The 16945-nt window shown below is 40.9% G+C and overlaps 1 protein-coding gene across 1 annotated transcript; it reads right to left on the reverse strand.

Annotated features, from left to right (window-relative positions):
- On the reverse strand, positions 1–11781 carry ammecr1 (Alport syndrome, mental retardation, midface hypoplasia and elliptocytosis chromosomal region gene 1). Its single transcript, XM_022745768.1, has 6 exons — positions 10301–11781; positions 4613–4723; positions 3404–3518; positions 2895–2985; positions 2679–2775; positions 1–1192 (listed from the first exon to the last, which is right to left on the reverse strand). The coding sequence occupies exons 1-6, from the start codon at positions 10774–10776 to the stop codon at positions 1078–1080; spliced, it is 1005 nt and encodes a 334-aa protein (XP_022601489.1). The 5' UTR covers positions 10777–11781; the 3' UTR covers positions 1–1077.
- Between the last annotated feature and the right edge of the window lie 5164 nt (positions 11782–16945).

The following is a 16945-nucleotide window of genomic DNA, read 5'->3' on the forward strand; positions in this document are numbered from 1 at the left end:
CTGCCCCCCACCCCCCCCACCTGCTCCAATGCAGGGAAACAGACCCACGTGTAGCCCATTTTACATAGATAATTAACAATTCACCTGTGCGGACATATTATCCTCAGACAAAATGGCTTCCTCCGCAATTACTTTAATTTGAAAAAGTTCAACAAAAAAAAGAAAGGAGGGAACACAGCTGTGAGCTCCAGCCAAACAAACGCAGTTCAAGGTTTACCACCACAAACACTACAAACACTGAGGGAGGAAGGTTTCCAAAAATCTCTGTGGGGAATCTTTAGGTGAAATCCAATTTCTAATTTACTCCACTGGTTTTTTTTTTTATCTTGTAGCAGACCAACGTCCATATCCACACACAGAAATACACACACGATTGTGAGCTCAGACAATAAACACAACCAGCAAAGACTGGTCAAAGGGCACCACAATCATACTATCTATACTTTGGAGTATATAGATCCCAATAAATAGTTCCAACTACAACACTACAAGAGTTTACAAGGCTCCAACAACCTCAACAGTCAATCTTTTTTTTTTTTGAGAGGAATCAGAATAGAGACGACACAGCCTTTGAGAACTGCAGTTGCCTTGCTACATGGTATACATGTCTGGATATTAGGATAAAGAAAGAAAGAAGGAAAAAAGAATTTTCTTACTAAATGTAAAATTGTAGCAAAGCCTAAACAATATAAGCATGAGACTAATCTACTGTAAGAGACTTCCTTCCATCCACAGAATCAAACACCTGATTAGGTTTGCTGAAAGACGCAAGATTAATAAAATCTATTATTTGTTAATTTTCAAAAATATGAATGAAGGGGGTTATAGATATAGGTATACATATGCTGCAAAAACTTAACCACAGGCAAAGAAAAAGAAACGTGGATTTCTTGCCATAATCAAATGATGCTTCGTTGCCACCCGTTGCCATGTCAACGTCTGGGAGACGGCCAGCATGGCAACGGAAACTATCATCATAAAATGGTACAGTAGTAGAAATAGCTAGACCAGGAGGGGGCTGGCTCTCCTGGGAAAAGGTCCGCGGAGAGGTCCAATGATTGGTCATGCGGCTCGCTGTCAGGAATAATGGTTGTAGGGTGGTAGAGGGTGCCCAATGCCATTCTGGTAGTGATGGTGCTGACGGTGGGCGATGTACTCTGCATAACCCATTGTCATCTTCTCGCTACGGTACCTAGGAATGAGAAAAGACGTGTTGGTAAAGGCTTGACTCTTGTGTTGCGTTAGGAAAACTACGATGAACTAGCCTGGCGTCGCGGGAACCTCTCAGTTCGTTTTCAGTTTCCAGGGGACATTGGTTGGTCGTGGACCAACCAATCAGAACAATAGCTGTGTTCCGCTTCAGGGGCCGCATCCTTCAGAGGACACTGTCCAGGAAGGCGTGGTCCTTCGTAGACCGTGAAGGCCGAACTGAAATCAGACGGTCCACGGCGGATTTACACTGTGCGTCACCAGCTGTTCCTGCTGCTACTGTGCTCCTGTTGCCTAGCAACCTTGACAACACGTAACTTTATTTCTCTAAAACTTGAGGTTTGAAGGCCCTTGGTTTTAACAGCTTTACCGTTAGCTGTTGAACTGAGCTGAAACACAATACGTAGATTTAGAAATGGCTCTCTGTCAGTGCTGTTGAATGAATCCTGGGATATGTTCGGCCACGGAGGATCCACCTTTTGGATCCTTCGTGGCCCAGGTAAAGAGGGACGCATTTGTCGGCCGCATTTGAAGGAGCCTTCGAAATGGGACAGTGTAGTCGCAATCGGTCTTCAAATGCAGCCGCTGAAGGATGCGGCCTCTGAACTGAGGCACAGCTGACATGAAGCGCAGAGCGACAGGAAAATGTAAACAGGCTGCCATGTAAGTGCAGTAGTTGTTCTTTTATAGAAAATATACCGTCTAGTTGGTTTAACACTGTTGTGATAGTGGATTCAACAGACTGTCTTCACATCAGCGGCAGCCATCTTGGTTGTTACCGAAAATGCTTCAGTGACGCTACTGTATAAGCCATCGCATCAAACCCACCCCATTTTAGATAAATGGTTATGATTGGGTCAACTAGTTTCTGGGCAGATGGAAATCTATCTGAATCGGGGGCAGACCAATCAGTGACAGTGAATAAATATGAGCTCACTGATTGGTCTGGTTTCCCGGCTGATGATAAGCGTCAGTCTGCACCTGCAGTTACTCTGTACAAACAGTTTACAACTAGAGGAGACTTTGGAAGCCTCAGTCAGAAGAACAAACATTTTCAAGAGTTTTTTTCTTCACTAAATTAACACTGCATATCATCAGATTCACTGTGGACAGTTTAAAACATTTAAATCAATGTAGCAGAGCCAGAGACATTTGTATTCCACACCTACTTCTTCTTAATCAAAACCTGGCTCCTGCATTACCCACAATGCAACTTGACTGCTGAGAGTTCAGTCAAAGATTTGGCTTGTCTTTGTCTTATACTAGAAGTGCCTCCAGGAGCTGCTGGCCTCGAGCGGAGATTAGGTCTGGTGAGCTCACTTCTTTGCAACTCCACCAGATTTCTACCATTTTTAAACTTTCAGACTGAATTGATCAGCTCTCCTGCAGCTCCCTCTGAAGCCGCTAAAGGCTTTACACAACTTTTTCACACATGCAGTAGAACTCCCCAAGAGTAAGTGTAATCTTACCTGGTTAACTTAATGGTCTTCCTGAAGTCATTTGTGATGGGAGCTTTGTAACCTCCCTTTCGTAGTAAGGAATCTATGGTTTGAATGTGGTCCCAACCTTGATAAAACAGAGATGTAGGGTTTTACACAATTCTGAACATCCAGATTTAGTCTAATATTAACATTCTTTATGAAACCAGCATGGGCTGGACTGTTAGCAGCACAAAAAGATCTCACCTTGCTCCTTTGCAACCTCTGGTAGGTAGGTGGCGGTGCGCTTTGATCCTTTTTCATTGAAAAACTCTATCCTAATGCCGTGAACACCCACCTAGAATCAAGACACACAGAATATGTTTAACCCCATAAATCTCACAAAGGCAAAGTTGTTGCAAAGCTATTCAGTTGTAACTGTTCTTTAAGGCAATGTGAAGAGCTGCTCCATTTACAACCAAACGCTTTAGTTTTTTTTTCTAATTGTCATTTCCTTTAATACAACACAGCTGGTGGACTCATAAAAAGCTGTTAGTATTACATGAGGTTCTACATGCAAGTGAATATACAAATATTTACTTGTTGTTGCAGTTTTAATAATTTTGTTTACAGACATCCAGAGAAAAATCAACCTCAAAGAAATGTGGGAGAGCTGCTGAGCAGGAGTGAGACAGCTGCGAAGCACCACAACTCTTAAAGCAAATGATATTATTGCGTGTTCGAGGGCGACTCCGGCAGCACTGCGGGCGTCTTACCTCCCAGTCAAGGTAATCACCGACGTCTTCAAAGTTGGTGAGAAGAGACACTGAGCAGAAGAGGCGAGGCAGCTCATCCCTTGTCATAGGGGGGAAGCGGCTGTCTTTAAGGGCACTGCAGACAGAAAAGCACAAAGCAAAAACACCATTATGGGAGGAAACTGAGAAAGTCGTTGTCACAATCGAGTATTAAACTGCCCCACAGTTGGATTACTACGTGCGGGATTTGAAAATGAGATTTTTTTTTCTTCCCTTTTTGAAACCGAGGTTAAATTTCTTAAGACATTCAGGGGTCAGCGTGGTTGCAGCACAAGCCCTGATAATGGCTGTCCACAGGGCTGTTTGTAATGTGTGTATATGTACACATTCCCAGTAAGGAGCTGTGTGTGTTTACATATATTAGACAGGTGTCAGGTGTTTCTGCCCTCAGGTCAAGAACTGCTAGTGAAGACATTCCACACCATCTTTTGAAAAGAGTCTTTTTAAACATTTTCTCAGACTCAAGTCTGCAAATGTTTTAGTTTTAGTTTCAGTCTTCTCCACATGCAGGAGTCACAGGTTACATGATATTTAAAAAACAGTAACATAAATACTGAACTTAGATTTCTAACCCGCTTTCAACCCACCGGTAAGATGACATATGCTGGTTTCACCCCCGTCACTGTGTTGGTCTGGAGAGGGTATAAGATTGTCCAATACAACTACACAAGGACTATTTATAATCACAACTTTGCATTAATTAAAACTTCTTCACAATAATCCACACATTACAGTCACAGTATAATACAGGAGGTTATTGGTACATTTTATTTGTATCAGTGCTTTTCATCTTGATCAATAAATTGTGTTGTTTGCACATTATAAAGTGCACTCTGTTAAAGAAACGTGTTTACACATACAGTATATCAACAAGATCCATCTATCTCAACACCTGAACAATGAATGACGCTTCTATTTTGTTTTTTTGTAGATTTTTATAGTAGATAAAATTAACATAAGGGCATTAATAACTTTTCTTTAAACCACCAGGATCTGGGCTCAAACAGACACATGCTCCCCACACACACACACACACACAGATACAGAAAGCTACACAAATGAAACAGAATAAAAATGAATAAGGTTCATTCACTTTAATTTACTAGCGTGTCATTATTTTTCCACAGTCATGCTCTGTCACACTGAGGCTAACTCCATGTTGTTGCTCACCTGGTAAGGGTGTACTCCCTGAGTCCTGAGTGCAGATTCATGGCAGAAAATGTACCTATACAACCCCTCAACCGCTTGTCTCTGCCTATTTTCCATGTGACAAACAGCGGGCTGAAAAACAAGAAAGAACAACAGGCCATGTTAAAGCAGCTGAACTTAAATAACACACAGAAGATGTACATGTCTGTGGTGTATAAAACTTGTTCAACAGCACACATCACATGGTTAATTTTGCTAGTATGCCAGAGTTGTTGTAATGTCTCTTACACCATGATGGATCAGTTAACAGGCGTTTGCTCGTGACCCACCCATAACTGGATAATCAATTCTTTTTTTTTGTTCATGTTGTTATTTGGGATTTTCCAACTCTTTTTTTTTTTTTTTTTTTAAATAGTGAAACTGCTTTGTGTAAATTAGCCAAGGGAAAAACATGGTCAGATATAAAAATTCTCTCGTCCGATTCATAAACAAAATGTGTGAATGACAATGAACAACCCAATTAAATAGTGCATAACAGGACAGGACCCGTATTTCAGCAGAGCATATGATGATAACAGTTTGAAGGCATCTCATTTGAGTTTGCGTAAGTGCACTTCAGGGAACAACACTCAGTGTAGTGACAGTGATGGGAAGAATCACAGTGGATCAGAACCAAAATTGTTGCACAACAGGGAATGGCTGCCATGCTGTATTGTGTAAATAAAGACCAACAACCTTCTCATAGATGTCTGATGGAACAAAAACACTTCACTCGTTTCCTACACTGTCCACATAACTGCTTCGATCAAGCCTGACTGCATCCATACGTGTCTTTTTATACCTCAGTGTATTTTCTTCCACCGAACTACATTGTCGTGTTGTGAGCGCTGTGACGACACCAGTGGGTGCAGGGCAGTTCTGTGGCTGGACAGATCCACTGACAGACGGCTGCCTCTACCCTGGCTGCTCAAAAGTAAACAGCAGATGTCCTTTAAATCTTCATTGTGTAAAGTCAATCTGATTTACTGACTTATTGACACTTGCCCATCTTGTTCTCACATACCGCTGCATGGCTGCAGACTAGTCATTTTATTTAATATGAGCACCAGCGCCATTTTAACAGGACCAATTAAATGAAAATTCAGTCTAACACTTTCATAGTTTCGCACCATTACTTGTGTTACTGATGAATTCTTTAGTAATGAAAATAGACGCCTATTATTTTACAGAAATTACAGTGTTTTCTCCTCTTGGAAACTAGGACACTGATGACAGTTGTTATTGATATTTACTGTAATTTCTCATTTTCCGCATTCCACCTTCCTTTTTCCCCATTCCACCTTCCTTTTTCCCCAAAACTTAATCAGTAATAAGTTTTTCTCCCCTTTCTTGTTGGAGCTCCGAATACAGCAAAGCTTGGTGAAAATGTTTCTCTCTCACTTTACTTGTGAGAACTGAAAGACTGTAAATTACACAAAAAAATCAGAAAACAAAAAAACAAGTATCATGAGGAAAGACATTTTCAGAACATTACTGGTACTTCAATTTAAATACTGGTTCGTTGAGAATATTTTTGGTCCTATACTCTTTGAATTTAAAAAAAAGGCTTTCAAAATCCAATTTTACAAAGAAAAACAAACAGGAGACATTTCCTCTTTGATAAAATCTTAAATTTTATTTTTAGCATCTTCACATAATAAACAACTGTTTTACAAAAGTAAAACCAAAGTTTCAAGATCCGATTCAAATAAGTTCCAATAATTAAAACAAAAATATAAATTACAAAGGAACAAAACATTACAGCTACAGCAAATACTGCAGGTGCCAATAGTTCAATGAGAAACTACTAAGATTATCTTACAAGTTTTACTGAGAAGTTCCTGGGAAAAATATTGCATGGTTACAATCCCGTAGCTTCATTTTACCTTTCCTGGATCATTTTCTTCTTCTTCAAATGGTGGTGTCTTCTGGTGTTGTCCTCAAACGAAGGGAAAAGGTAATGTAGAAAAGAAAAAATTGCTAATGTTGCTCACCATTTTGATAGCACAATCGATAAGTACGTTCAACAAGCTAACATGTTTGCTAGCTAGATATTACCTTTAAACCCTAATATTACCTTTCAGTTGTTGCTTTAGCTTACTATAATTACAAAATCAAAGCAACATATGATATATAACATCTCTGTTATCTAACATTACACACATTTCACTTCGTATTACCCCACCGACTAACTACAGCAGCCTTATCCTGTTATACAAACATTCAAGTCAATTGAAGTTTGCTAGCTCAATTAGCCGACTAGTTATGCTAACGTACCTGCAGCAGTGCTCACCGTGGTTCTGTGGTCCATTGGTCCTCTTGAAGTCAAAATGAAGCAAAATTATATTAAATTGTTGTAGATTCAAAGAATTATATGTTGAGTTGCAGCTCTCCGCGTGTGGGCATCCATTTAGAAAAGACTTGCTGTTTTTACTAAATGCGTACAATATGTAAGCTAGACACCTGGTCTCCAGTCTAGACAGCAAAAATGTGATTCAAAACTGAAATGGGCATACAGCACCCTGCTGACTTCATAAAATAAAGAGCACATTTTCAAAATGTGCCTGATGCCAAATTTTAGAACCACTGTCTCTAAAAAATAATCACAAAATGGTCACCGTCTGAGGACCTTCGTTGTTTACTGGCTAACTTTGCAGAGCACTGTGTCTGTGTCAGATGTTGGGGTCGTTCTCAGCGTTCCAATAATTCAGTCTGACAATGCCCCCGAGTGAAGGATGTGTCGAGGACACCACAGACCATAAGCATGGGTTTCTCAAACCTGTGGGAGTTTTCACACTGGTGGGCATTCGCCTACTACACTCCTAGTCATGACTGGCTGGTTGGGTTTAGACCTTGGTTTCATGTGGTGAAGGTTAGGCACAATCCCGGTGTTCACCCTTTAGGACCGACAGACTTAAGATCAATTCAAATGGGATTTTTTTCTCTAGAGGAGATGGGAAGTTTAAATATGTCATGTTTAGATTAGTAATTTTGTTGATTTTATGTGGGTTTTTTTCTCCTCCAAATGAACCTGACACATACAAGCTTAGTGTCAATAAATTGGCATCTATTGTAAATGAAGGAAAAGAACAGGAGCTGCCTTTGTGTACAACTCAGACTTTCTAAACCCCTCATGAACACTTTTCATATGTCAATATGCAGTCTTTGCTGATGGAAATTAGCCACAATTTACAGTGTTCTAAAAAAGCAAAACATTAGTAATATGTAAACTACTGTTGCATTATTCAGAAAGAAAGCAGGAACCACTCAGTTTTATTAAACTACATATAAATATGAGCCTTGTACTTTACTAGTCTCAGACATTTATTAGCCCAGGTAAAATGGGATTTGACAAAAGGCTGTTCCATTCTTGATTAGGTATTTGCCCTGATTACAAAGGTGATGTCACTTCATGTTTGTGAAGGTTTAACACTTAGTGGGGACACTGAGACTGGGACTTAAGAGTAAGGGTCTTGTAGGACAATTCTAAACTTAAGACAAACTAAAATACACTCAGTTTTTTCCACTGGAAGGCCAGATTATTATTTTTGTGTGATCAGTGTCCACACTGATCTGGCTTGCTAGTCTAGTCTACAGTAACACCAGGAGAATACTCTTAGAAAGGACTAGGAAAATATTCCTGTCAGTGTCGGGGTGTGGACGTGTGTAAAGAGGCAGCCATGTTTGGAATCAGGAATGTCTGAAATGTTTCACAGAAAAAAACAACAACACACAGACAACAAGTAATACCATCCAACATGTGTTATACCAACAATACGAAATATCAATATATAAATATATTTTAGTATTTACACTATATTTATATTGTAACTCGAAGAATGTTTGTTAGAGTGATGGATTTGTATTTCTCCATCATCTGACATTTGGCTAGTCTATGGTAGAGAGAGCTGTATCCACTCTGTCTGAGGCCTGCAGATTTATTATTAAGTGACAGATAGAGATGAGAGAGATAGAGATGCTAGTATGGTAGATTCTGAGGGTGCACTTGTTTAAGGCTCCAACATGTTGGATTGTCTTTCAAAGGTCAACATGTGCACAGAAAGCAGCATTTCAACAAATTAAACTTTCTTCCAATAAAAATTCAAATATAAATGAAAAATAACTTTAGATTAGATTGGTGCAGAGGGAGGAGAGATTTTGTTTACTGCATACATATATGATAATCATGAGGGATTTTTTTCCCATAATAGATAAGGATTAGCATCCAATATGTTGTGAGTGCTGGAGCTGCATCTAAAAATACATACTTGGATCATTTACAACCCCTGATATGCATCTGTGTTTGTGATCAATGGTCAGTCTTGAAGTATAAGACTGCCTTTCATTTTAATTGTACACTTTAATTAGTCACAGGACAGTAGAAAGATACATTTAAAACAACAATACAGCAATTTTTAGACATTTAAACGTGGTCCTTGTAAACAATTAAGCCCAAACGTTTTTTCAGCCATTTCAGATCAGTACACTGGAGGAGTCAGCTATGGCTGCAAGTGTAAACAATTCCTTTGCAGCCTCAACATGTAAGTAAAACGCCCGCAGTCACATGCTATCGCATTTCAACGTTTGTGCAAGGAGATGTTACAATGTTTCAGTGGAGGGCGCAAGAGTGCGGTTATGGGCAGAAAATGTAAATGTAATACTCTCATGGTTAATTTGCTGAGAAAAAAACCCTAATGTTCAGTGAGTGCTACAGTTGATTAAATACTGTTTGTTTCCTATATTAACTTAAAAGTATTTTTTATATTTGGCCGTAAAGAATTCTTAGAACTGCTAAGTACTTAGCAAGAACCACCGTTTCTTTGTTGGTTGATGCCAAACTCGGTTAGGTTTCCTTTAATTCCACAGTACATTCACCGTTACCATTCAAAACCAGCTTTAATCTAAACAACTACCTGACCGTGATATTAAACTTTTAATACACCTAGCATTAAATTAATTAATACTTGCTTATGCTTATTAGTGCTTCGTTACCAAACTAATGTAGCTCATAGCTAACAAAGCTAAGCCTATTATGTGGCAATCCAGAGTTCATTGAGGGTAACTTGAAAGATTAAGAAAACAAATGTTAACTTTTGATGTTTTATATTTGGCGCTTTAAAAATGTCTACCCGGACAAGCAAACCCGCTGCTGTTAAACCGAAAAAATAAACGATGTTATCTCGCTAGTTCCACCCTTTCTTTAAGTGTTAGTGGTTAGCTGGTATTAGCTAAAAGCTAACAGGCTTAGCTAACGTTAGCCAGTATTATTCGAGTTGGACAAACACTATCGTAAAAATATTTTTTCGTCAAGTAAGGGATATCAGTAAGTGACAGGGTACATCATTCACTAATAGGTAACACAGCTCGGTAATTACATATCAGATGATTCAGTTTAGCGTTAATGTTAGGCTAGTGTAGCTGCAGGCCAGTGCAGACTGTCTCTTTGACAAGGCCCGAATTCCAACTTGGACAAATTAAGCTGTGGTCGCGAGTTTTTCGCTTTAAATTCATTATAAGTAAAACGTTGTTTCGATGTGACAGTTAGTGCTCTCAAAAGTGAAGCAGGAACTGAGGGTGAAGCCATCAGGTGTACCGCAGCACACATTTGTTGAGAGAAGATACCAATGAGCTTTGACATGCAGCAAAACAACAAAAGACAAAAATACTCACTAGGGATCATTTGTAAACCTGGGTGTTCTCGGAGGTTGGTATCCGTACAGATGGCAATAAAGCACGTCAAAACAGAAGCAGCACATCTCCGCCGAGACCACCATTTTTCTGCCTCCACTTCCCGAACCAGGTCCCGGGCTGAGATTCGGGGAGAGGCCGGATGAAGTGTAACCGGCCGGGGCTGGGGACAGAGCGTTTGTGCCGCTGCTACCACTACTACTACTGCTGCCACTAACGTTACCCCCGGGTCCCCCCAGGCCGTTGGCTCTGCTCACGTTCGCCGCTGCTGCAACGGTCGCGGAGGAGCCAATCCCCAACTCCGAGCCACAATGTCCGGTTCCTGCCACCCCGCTTCCCGCCCCCACCCCGCCGGGACCCCCCGACCCGGGCGATCCCGACAGTTTCTGCTTCTTCACCCCGCAGCACCCGGCCGCCATCTTGGAACAATCTGCACCGACACACCGCTTCCGACCCATAACCGTCACCGCGGGAAGGGTGGGGGGGAACGCCGACCAGACGTAGAAATCCCACTGCGTTGATACGTATGACGGACAATACTCCACTTTCACTCTTTTATTTTTTTGTCGGACGACGAAATAACCGATGTGGTGAGAAGACTGCAATGTCACCCTAGCGTTGCCTTTAAAAATGCGTGACTTTGCTACGCAAAATCCATAGCTGGATAAGCGTTTTTTCCTTGAGTAGTCAGCCAGTCCAGCTTTGGACCACGGTGTTCCAGTGGATCACCGATAACGTCAAGTCCCGGCCGAATATTCACCCCGTCTCCCTAACACGACACCATCCGAGGCGATCTCAATCAGTTCCCCTTAATCATACAAGTTCAGGGAGTACACAGTCCGAACAGGCCGCAGATGACAGTAGCCAGGCGGTCCAGATGTGAAGCCGACAGCCAGTGCGCTGTAGCCCCGCAGCACACCTCTCCAAGTGGAAGCCGGGAGCTTGAGTACGCAGGACCCATAAGCTTCAGCAGAAATTGCGCACAATGTCTTGGACAGCGTAGCTTCTCATTGCACCAGCTTGTTTGCTACTGCCTCACGAACTTCTAATTACACAACAGGCCCAGTATGTTGGAATTCCAGACACTGGGATAACGCAGAGTAAAATGGCATCTGACAATGCGGGGTTGGCATGGCACAATGAACCGCGTCAGCGCCGAGCAAGTCATTTCAGTACCGTTAGGCCACAGTTTGCACCTGCATGATGTCTGTTCTTGGACCTGGTTAAAATCTCAATATCACCCCCGCGTCAAATGTAGAGCTGAAAGTTTTCAGTAACGGTTTGTTTGGAGGTTGTCATCCGTTCATGAGGATACATACAGAAGAGCATTCTAGTCCGTGAGCCGTGAGAAATCCTCCGGGTTTGGCAACCCTCGCTCCGCACCCGTCTCTCTGCTGCTACCATTCAGTGCTGTTCGGGTAAAAGCCCTGTGATCAGTCTGTGGGCACAGGCATCGGTGTCGTCGGCACGCCGGAACCGGATTCAGAAAAAGTGCTGCGCTCACTCGCTACACATTATGCGTAGCTTCTGGGGGTATCAAATTTGCAATTCAGAAGAAATGCACGGTGCTGTGGAAGCATGCGCGCTCATCACGCTCAGACGTGTGTTTGCGTGCGTGCATGGAAAAGTATCCCTAAGTTATAAAAGACATAGGACCTGACTGGTCTTTTTCTGGGGCTATTTGCTGTACAGCTGTAATGTGAAATGATTTCCTGTGTTTTGGTGACGTATCCTTGAAGCAAACATCTCTGTGGGGTGAGATAAAGTTGACAGCTCCTCTGACTAATTTGTCATTTTAGTTTTATGTGCTCAGGCTGCTGGTAAACTCATGGAGCCCTGAAACATTAAATATAATCCTGTCCCAAATCCCCTGTCCAGTCCCCCCCCCCGAATCATTCTCCTCCACCCCCACCCCCCCACCCCAGCACCCCTGCCTTTTGGTGGGCTACACAAGTAAATGAATGAGTGAAGAGAGCAGTGAGCATTGTCTAAATGTCAGTGATTAATACACATCATAGGATCAGCTGACGATGACGCTGCCCAGACTCATGATGCAGGGCTGAGTGTGCTGGAAAATGAAAACACTCTGCCGGACAGAGGTAAATATCGCCTGGGTGGGTGGGGACAGGAGATCTTCATCTCTGGATGTTAAATCAAATATCTACACATTGAAATTCTGAAATTAATTTAATGGTACTTCTGTCCCCTCCCACTCCAAATTCCTTGGACTTTGTGAAATCTTCCAGGCTACTGCACATAATGTGAAACAATATAAGGCTGACTGCTGAAATAATACAGATTGTGACATTTGTTTTCCATACTTTCCAGGAGAATCATTCTCCAAGGTTTATGGTCCAAATTACCAAATTTAAAACTCAGGCCCAGACAGTTTACAGTGTCCAAAAAATCATCAGACTTCAAACCTCCAGAAAAAATGATCTCAGAGGAAAATACTCTGTGGCACTCAGTATTTAAAGCCTGGCTGACATTAGAGAACAGTGTGATGAAGTTGAAAGTAGACTGTAATATTACCAGTGCTATTTTCTTTATGTGTGGTTCTGATTCCCTACAACAGGACCAGTGCCAGTGAAACTGACGTAAATGTCTGCAATATTGCAGTGCAGCTCGTGCTTGTATTAAATGCATCTTCAGGTTAATGTGCACTCACTGTCCACCGGCTTTGTCTTTACCCGCATTTGCTGTCAAGCCCAGGCATATTTGAGATTATCATCTGGGCCAAGGCAGTAAACTGTAGCCCACAGACACCCCTCACATAAAGTGCCTCATGACTGACTCAGCAAAAGGCTTCAAGCCTGTTTTAAAATGTACAACTAATTATTGCTGGCTTTAGTGGATATTGACTGAGCATTTGCCTGCATTTTCCTGGTAACAGACCTCCTTGGGCAGACTAAAGTGCACATTAGGCTAAATAACTTGAGTTAAAGCAAGGGTTTGAGTGCAGCCGGAAACCCTCTTTCTCCTGCAGGAAAGACTCCCCCTATAATCTGTTTTATTTGTTCTTGGAAAAACAATGAAAACATGTAGCTCATACAAAAATTGACATGGTGACTGATTTCACATGATTCAGACGAATTTTGGTTGTCATTAAATTTGTATTGTAAATGACACAAGTGCTCATCATAACATTTCTAAACAAATGACAAGCAAATGACAGCAATGCCCTTGGAAATCATTGCACTACTTCTTTGCCCACATTACATTTTACTGCCCAGTAATATACATGTAAAAGCCATAACAGTGGGCTCAACATTAATATGACTGTCATTATCTTTGCATGTTATTTTTAAGACTATTCAAACATTTTTTAGAAGCCATTTTATTTTTCATACCTCTAAAATACTTCATTTGCTAATTTTATGATAACAGAGGCTGGGTGTGAAGCACACACATCCAAAAGCACTTTAACAGGTGCTGGATCAAGAAGATTAATCTAAAGGCAAAAGTAAGAAAAAAGATCCACACACTGTGCTAATAGCTCCCAGAAATGTTCATAAAACAGCAACGTTTCGATCTGCAATGATCTTCATCAGGCTCTGTCACTGACTGTCTGGATTTGACAGAGCCTGACCAAGATCCTTGCAGATCAAAATGTTAATTATTTCTGGGAGCTATTTTCAAAGTGTGCAGATCTTTTCTCCTACTTTGGCCTTTGATAACAGCAGCTGCCGTGGCTTCAACAGAATAATGTGGAAGGGTCCTTAGTCATGGCCGTGTATGTGATGTGATATGGCTTTATAGCCACATTCAGCACTGTAAAGTCATTAAATGTATATCGGCTCTGATTTAGATATTTCAATGATAAAGTTCTACAGCATAATACTGAAGTTCTTTCTAATTAATTGATTCCCAGCAGACTTAATTACTGTTTTAGCTGCTTAGACCAGATTTGTTTTGATCATATGTTACATTTTCAGGAGTTAATGTGAAACTCCATTATAGAACCTTTAGCTTAGTTGGGCATTAACTGGTATGTACACATGGCTTAGTGCAGCTGACTGGAGTGTTTTCTCTTCAAAAGCCCATTCATGCGACTATTGGATTTTCGGCATGGGTGATGTCATTGCAATGCAATCCACGCCATCCAGATTACCTTTTGAAACTACAACAGGAAAGGGGCAGCAGGCTGATTTACCTCCTTTTCCAACTACAGTGTAAGAGAAGGCCGTGCTGTTCGAGGTCAGTGTGGCTTTAAGTGAGGCGAACGGGCTGAGCGTATGGTCATAGAGCGTTTCTGTCTGTGTTGTAATCTTCCTATTCAAGAAACATTCTGCCAAACCCAATCATCAGTTGGTGAATATATGGAGAGGATGCACTGGTTTGTTCCATTCATTCACTGCCTGTTCTATTCTTGGGAGCAGGGACAATCTGGCATGTTGTTATTAGGCCTTGTGGTGGAAATTCCCACAGAGGCAGGACTCACTCGCTTCTTAGATTTCTTGTACAATAGCTGACAGAAGACAGAGAGTTAGTCATCTGTAAACATAAAGTTCAGTAAAACCTCACAGGTTCTTCAAAAAGTCAGAAAATACAATATAACACTGTATTTCGACTGCATGTGAGGTCAACCACATACTTCATCACTGGTTGAATGATTGAGACTAAAGAGAAAATAACGGATGTTTTTACTTCCATAATAGCCAAAGTACATTAGCAGGAGTTTTGCTTAATATCAGTGACTCAGTGATTGCTCCCAAGTCTCCTGCTGAGATTTCTGAATATCAAAACAACCCCTTATTGTTGGCCAAGCTCATGTTGTGGCACAAAACCTCTCCACCCATTAGAGTCTCAAAGCACCCTGAATCCCCCCTACCTTGTCCCAATGTCAATGTGTTAATACCTTTATGATTTCAACTGCTCAGATAGTGGATGATAAATAATCAATGTGGTGGTTAAGATGGTTAACATGATATAGGATATACCTCTAGTGGATGTGTACTCTCATAGCTCATCCAGTGTTTGTATGAGAGGTCAACAGCCTCTGTCAGAGGAGGGTGGAGGCTGAGCAGACATCTGTGTTAGAGTGGATAAGCTCTATCAATGTTGTTGCAGTCCTCTGTGGTTACAAGGTTGGTAAAGGTCAGGGCTTGCATAGGACCCCATTACAACAGAGCTGTGTGTGCTCATTTGTCCTGTGCATTGGTACGATGGGAGAATCATTTTTGCATAATTGTGGGAATTGAGAAATATGAATGCATCTAATCAGAGTGCAAATGTGCTGCCAGTCAATGCTCTGTCTTTATGCCACTAGACTGCCTGATTCTCCTCCCTGCAGAAACCCTGTCACCACTCTATCTGGACCCAGCTGTTTTCCCTTCTGACTCCCAGTGTAATGACCTTTCTCCTCCAGCCAGAACAGAAGAGTCACTCCTCACTTCCCATTGTAGGCTGAAAACTCATCTCATCAAGAGGGATGTCATGTCACCCTCTCAGCTTCTCTTCTGCCGTATCTCCCCCCTCTATTTGCACTTGTCTTGAAGAAAAAATAATCTCTCCTGATTGTTTTCATTTCTTAACGTGGCATGTCTATCTTACACAATTACCGAGTCCCATCCGGTTGCCTGGACAGCATGGCTCTGATGCTCACTCTCTTCCCTCTGCCTCACACCGTTGTCTTGGTTGTTTTGGAACTGATATGCTTTGTCTCCCAGCTCTCATTGTCAGTTAATGAGGGTATGAGTCAGGTAATAACAGTGATTCACCTCCATGACTCACTCTGTCATTATTGTTATTAAAATGTATTAAAGCAAGTGAGTGCAGTTTTCAAATCAACAGGGAATTTAAGTTATACCTGCAAGCTTGGGTCAACACAGAAATTAATTAGGTTTTAGTTTAGCCCAAAGCATTAGTGCATTACCAGATATGTGCTCAGCTCAATGGGACAAGCATTTGGATATTGAATCATTTACAGACTTAATTATTCATTGGGACAGTCAGAACAAACCTCTATGAATTTTTGAACTCTTGATGAATTTGTTCCAGGATTCTCAGGGCAACATAAAACCTAATAAATATGAAATTGTGTATATTAAAATCAAGATTGATTTCACTGTGTAGAAGGAACAAGCTCAACAAGAACCCATACACAAATGTAATATATGTACATATATTGAATTCCATGTATGAAATATGTGTACATGTAAAATAAAAACACATATGTAGCAGTTATACTTGAATCCTGTTAAAAATTGGAACAATTTCATATTCATCTTGATGTATGTATTCTTATATTGTAGACATACTGTATGTTATAAACATTCATCCCAAAGGCAAATAAACTTGCATATATAAATTAAATATATTGTTACCAAATATGGTTGCAACATATGATCATTTAAAAGTTTATCATATAGATATTTTTATAGGCTATGTGTACATATGTGTACATATATGTTATAAACTTATATCTTCATATATCCAGAGGATGTCTATATGTGATAATAATATATCCTCTTATAGGTGACATATATGGCAACATCACTTTTGATAGAGGGACATATATGTCATATATTACATTTCTGTATGGGGAGGAAAAACAAATGACATATAATTAAATTAGGAGCAGTAAAACATGCTTCTGTTTGTATGTGTTTGCTTTCATTGCAGCAG

This window comes from Seriola dumerili, unplaced genomic scaffold, assembly GCF_002260705.1.
Source record: "Seriola dumerili isolate Sdu_G_001 unplaced genomic scaffold, Sdu_1.0 BDQW01000091.1, whole genome shotgun sequence".
Lineage (NCBI taxonomy): Eukaryota > Metazoa > Chordata > Actinopteri > Carangiformes > Carangidae > Seriola > Seriola dumerili.

Bases quoted from the DNA above. Each gene is read 5' to 3' on its own strand.
- ammecr1 (XM_022745768.1), bottom strand. From the start codon at position 10,776: ATGGGTCGGAAGCGGTGTGTCGGTGCAGATTGTTCCAAGATGGCGGCC. The intron at 2,986-3,403 runs GTAAGACGCCCG...TCTTGATTCTAG, and splicing joins GTGATTACCTTGACTGGGAG to GTGGGTGTTCACGGCATTAG. The intron at 1,193-2,678 runs GTAAGATTACAC...TCTCATTCCTAG, and splicing joins AAGACCATTAAGTTAACCAG to GTACCGTAGCGAGAAGATGA.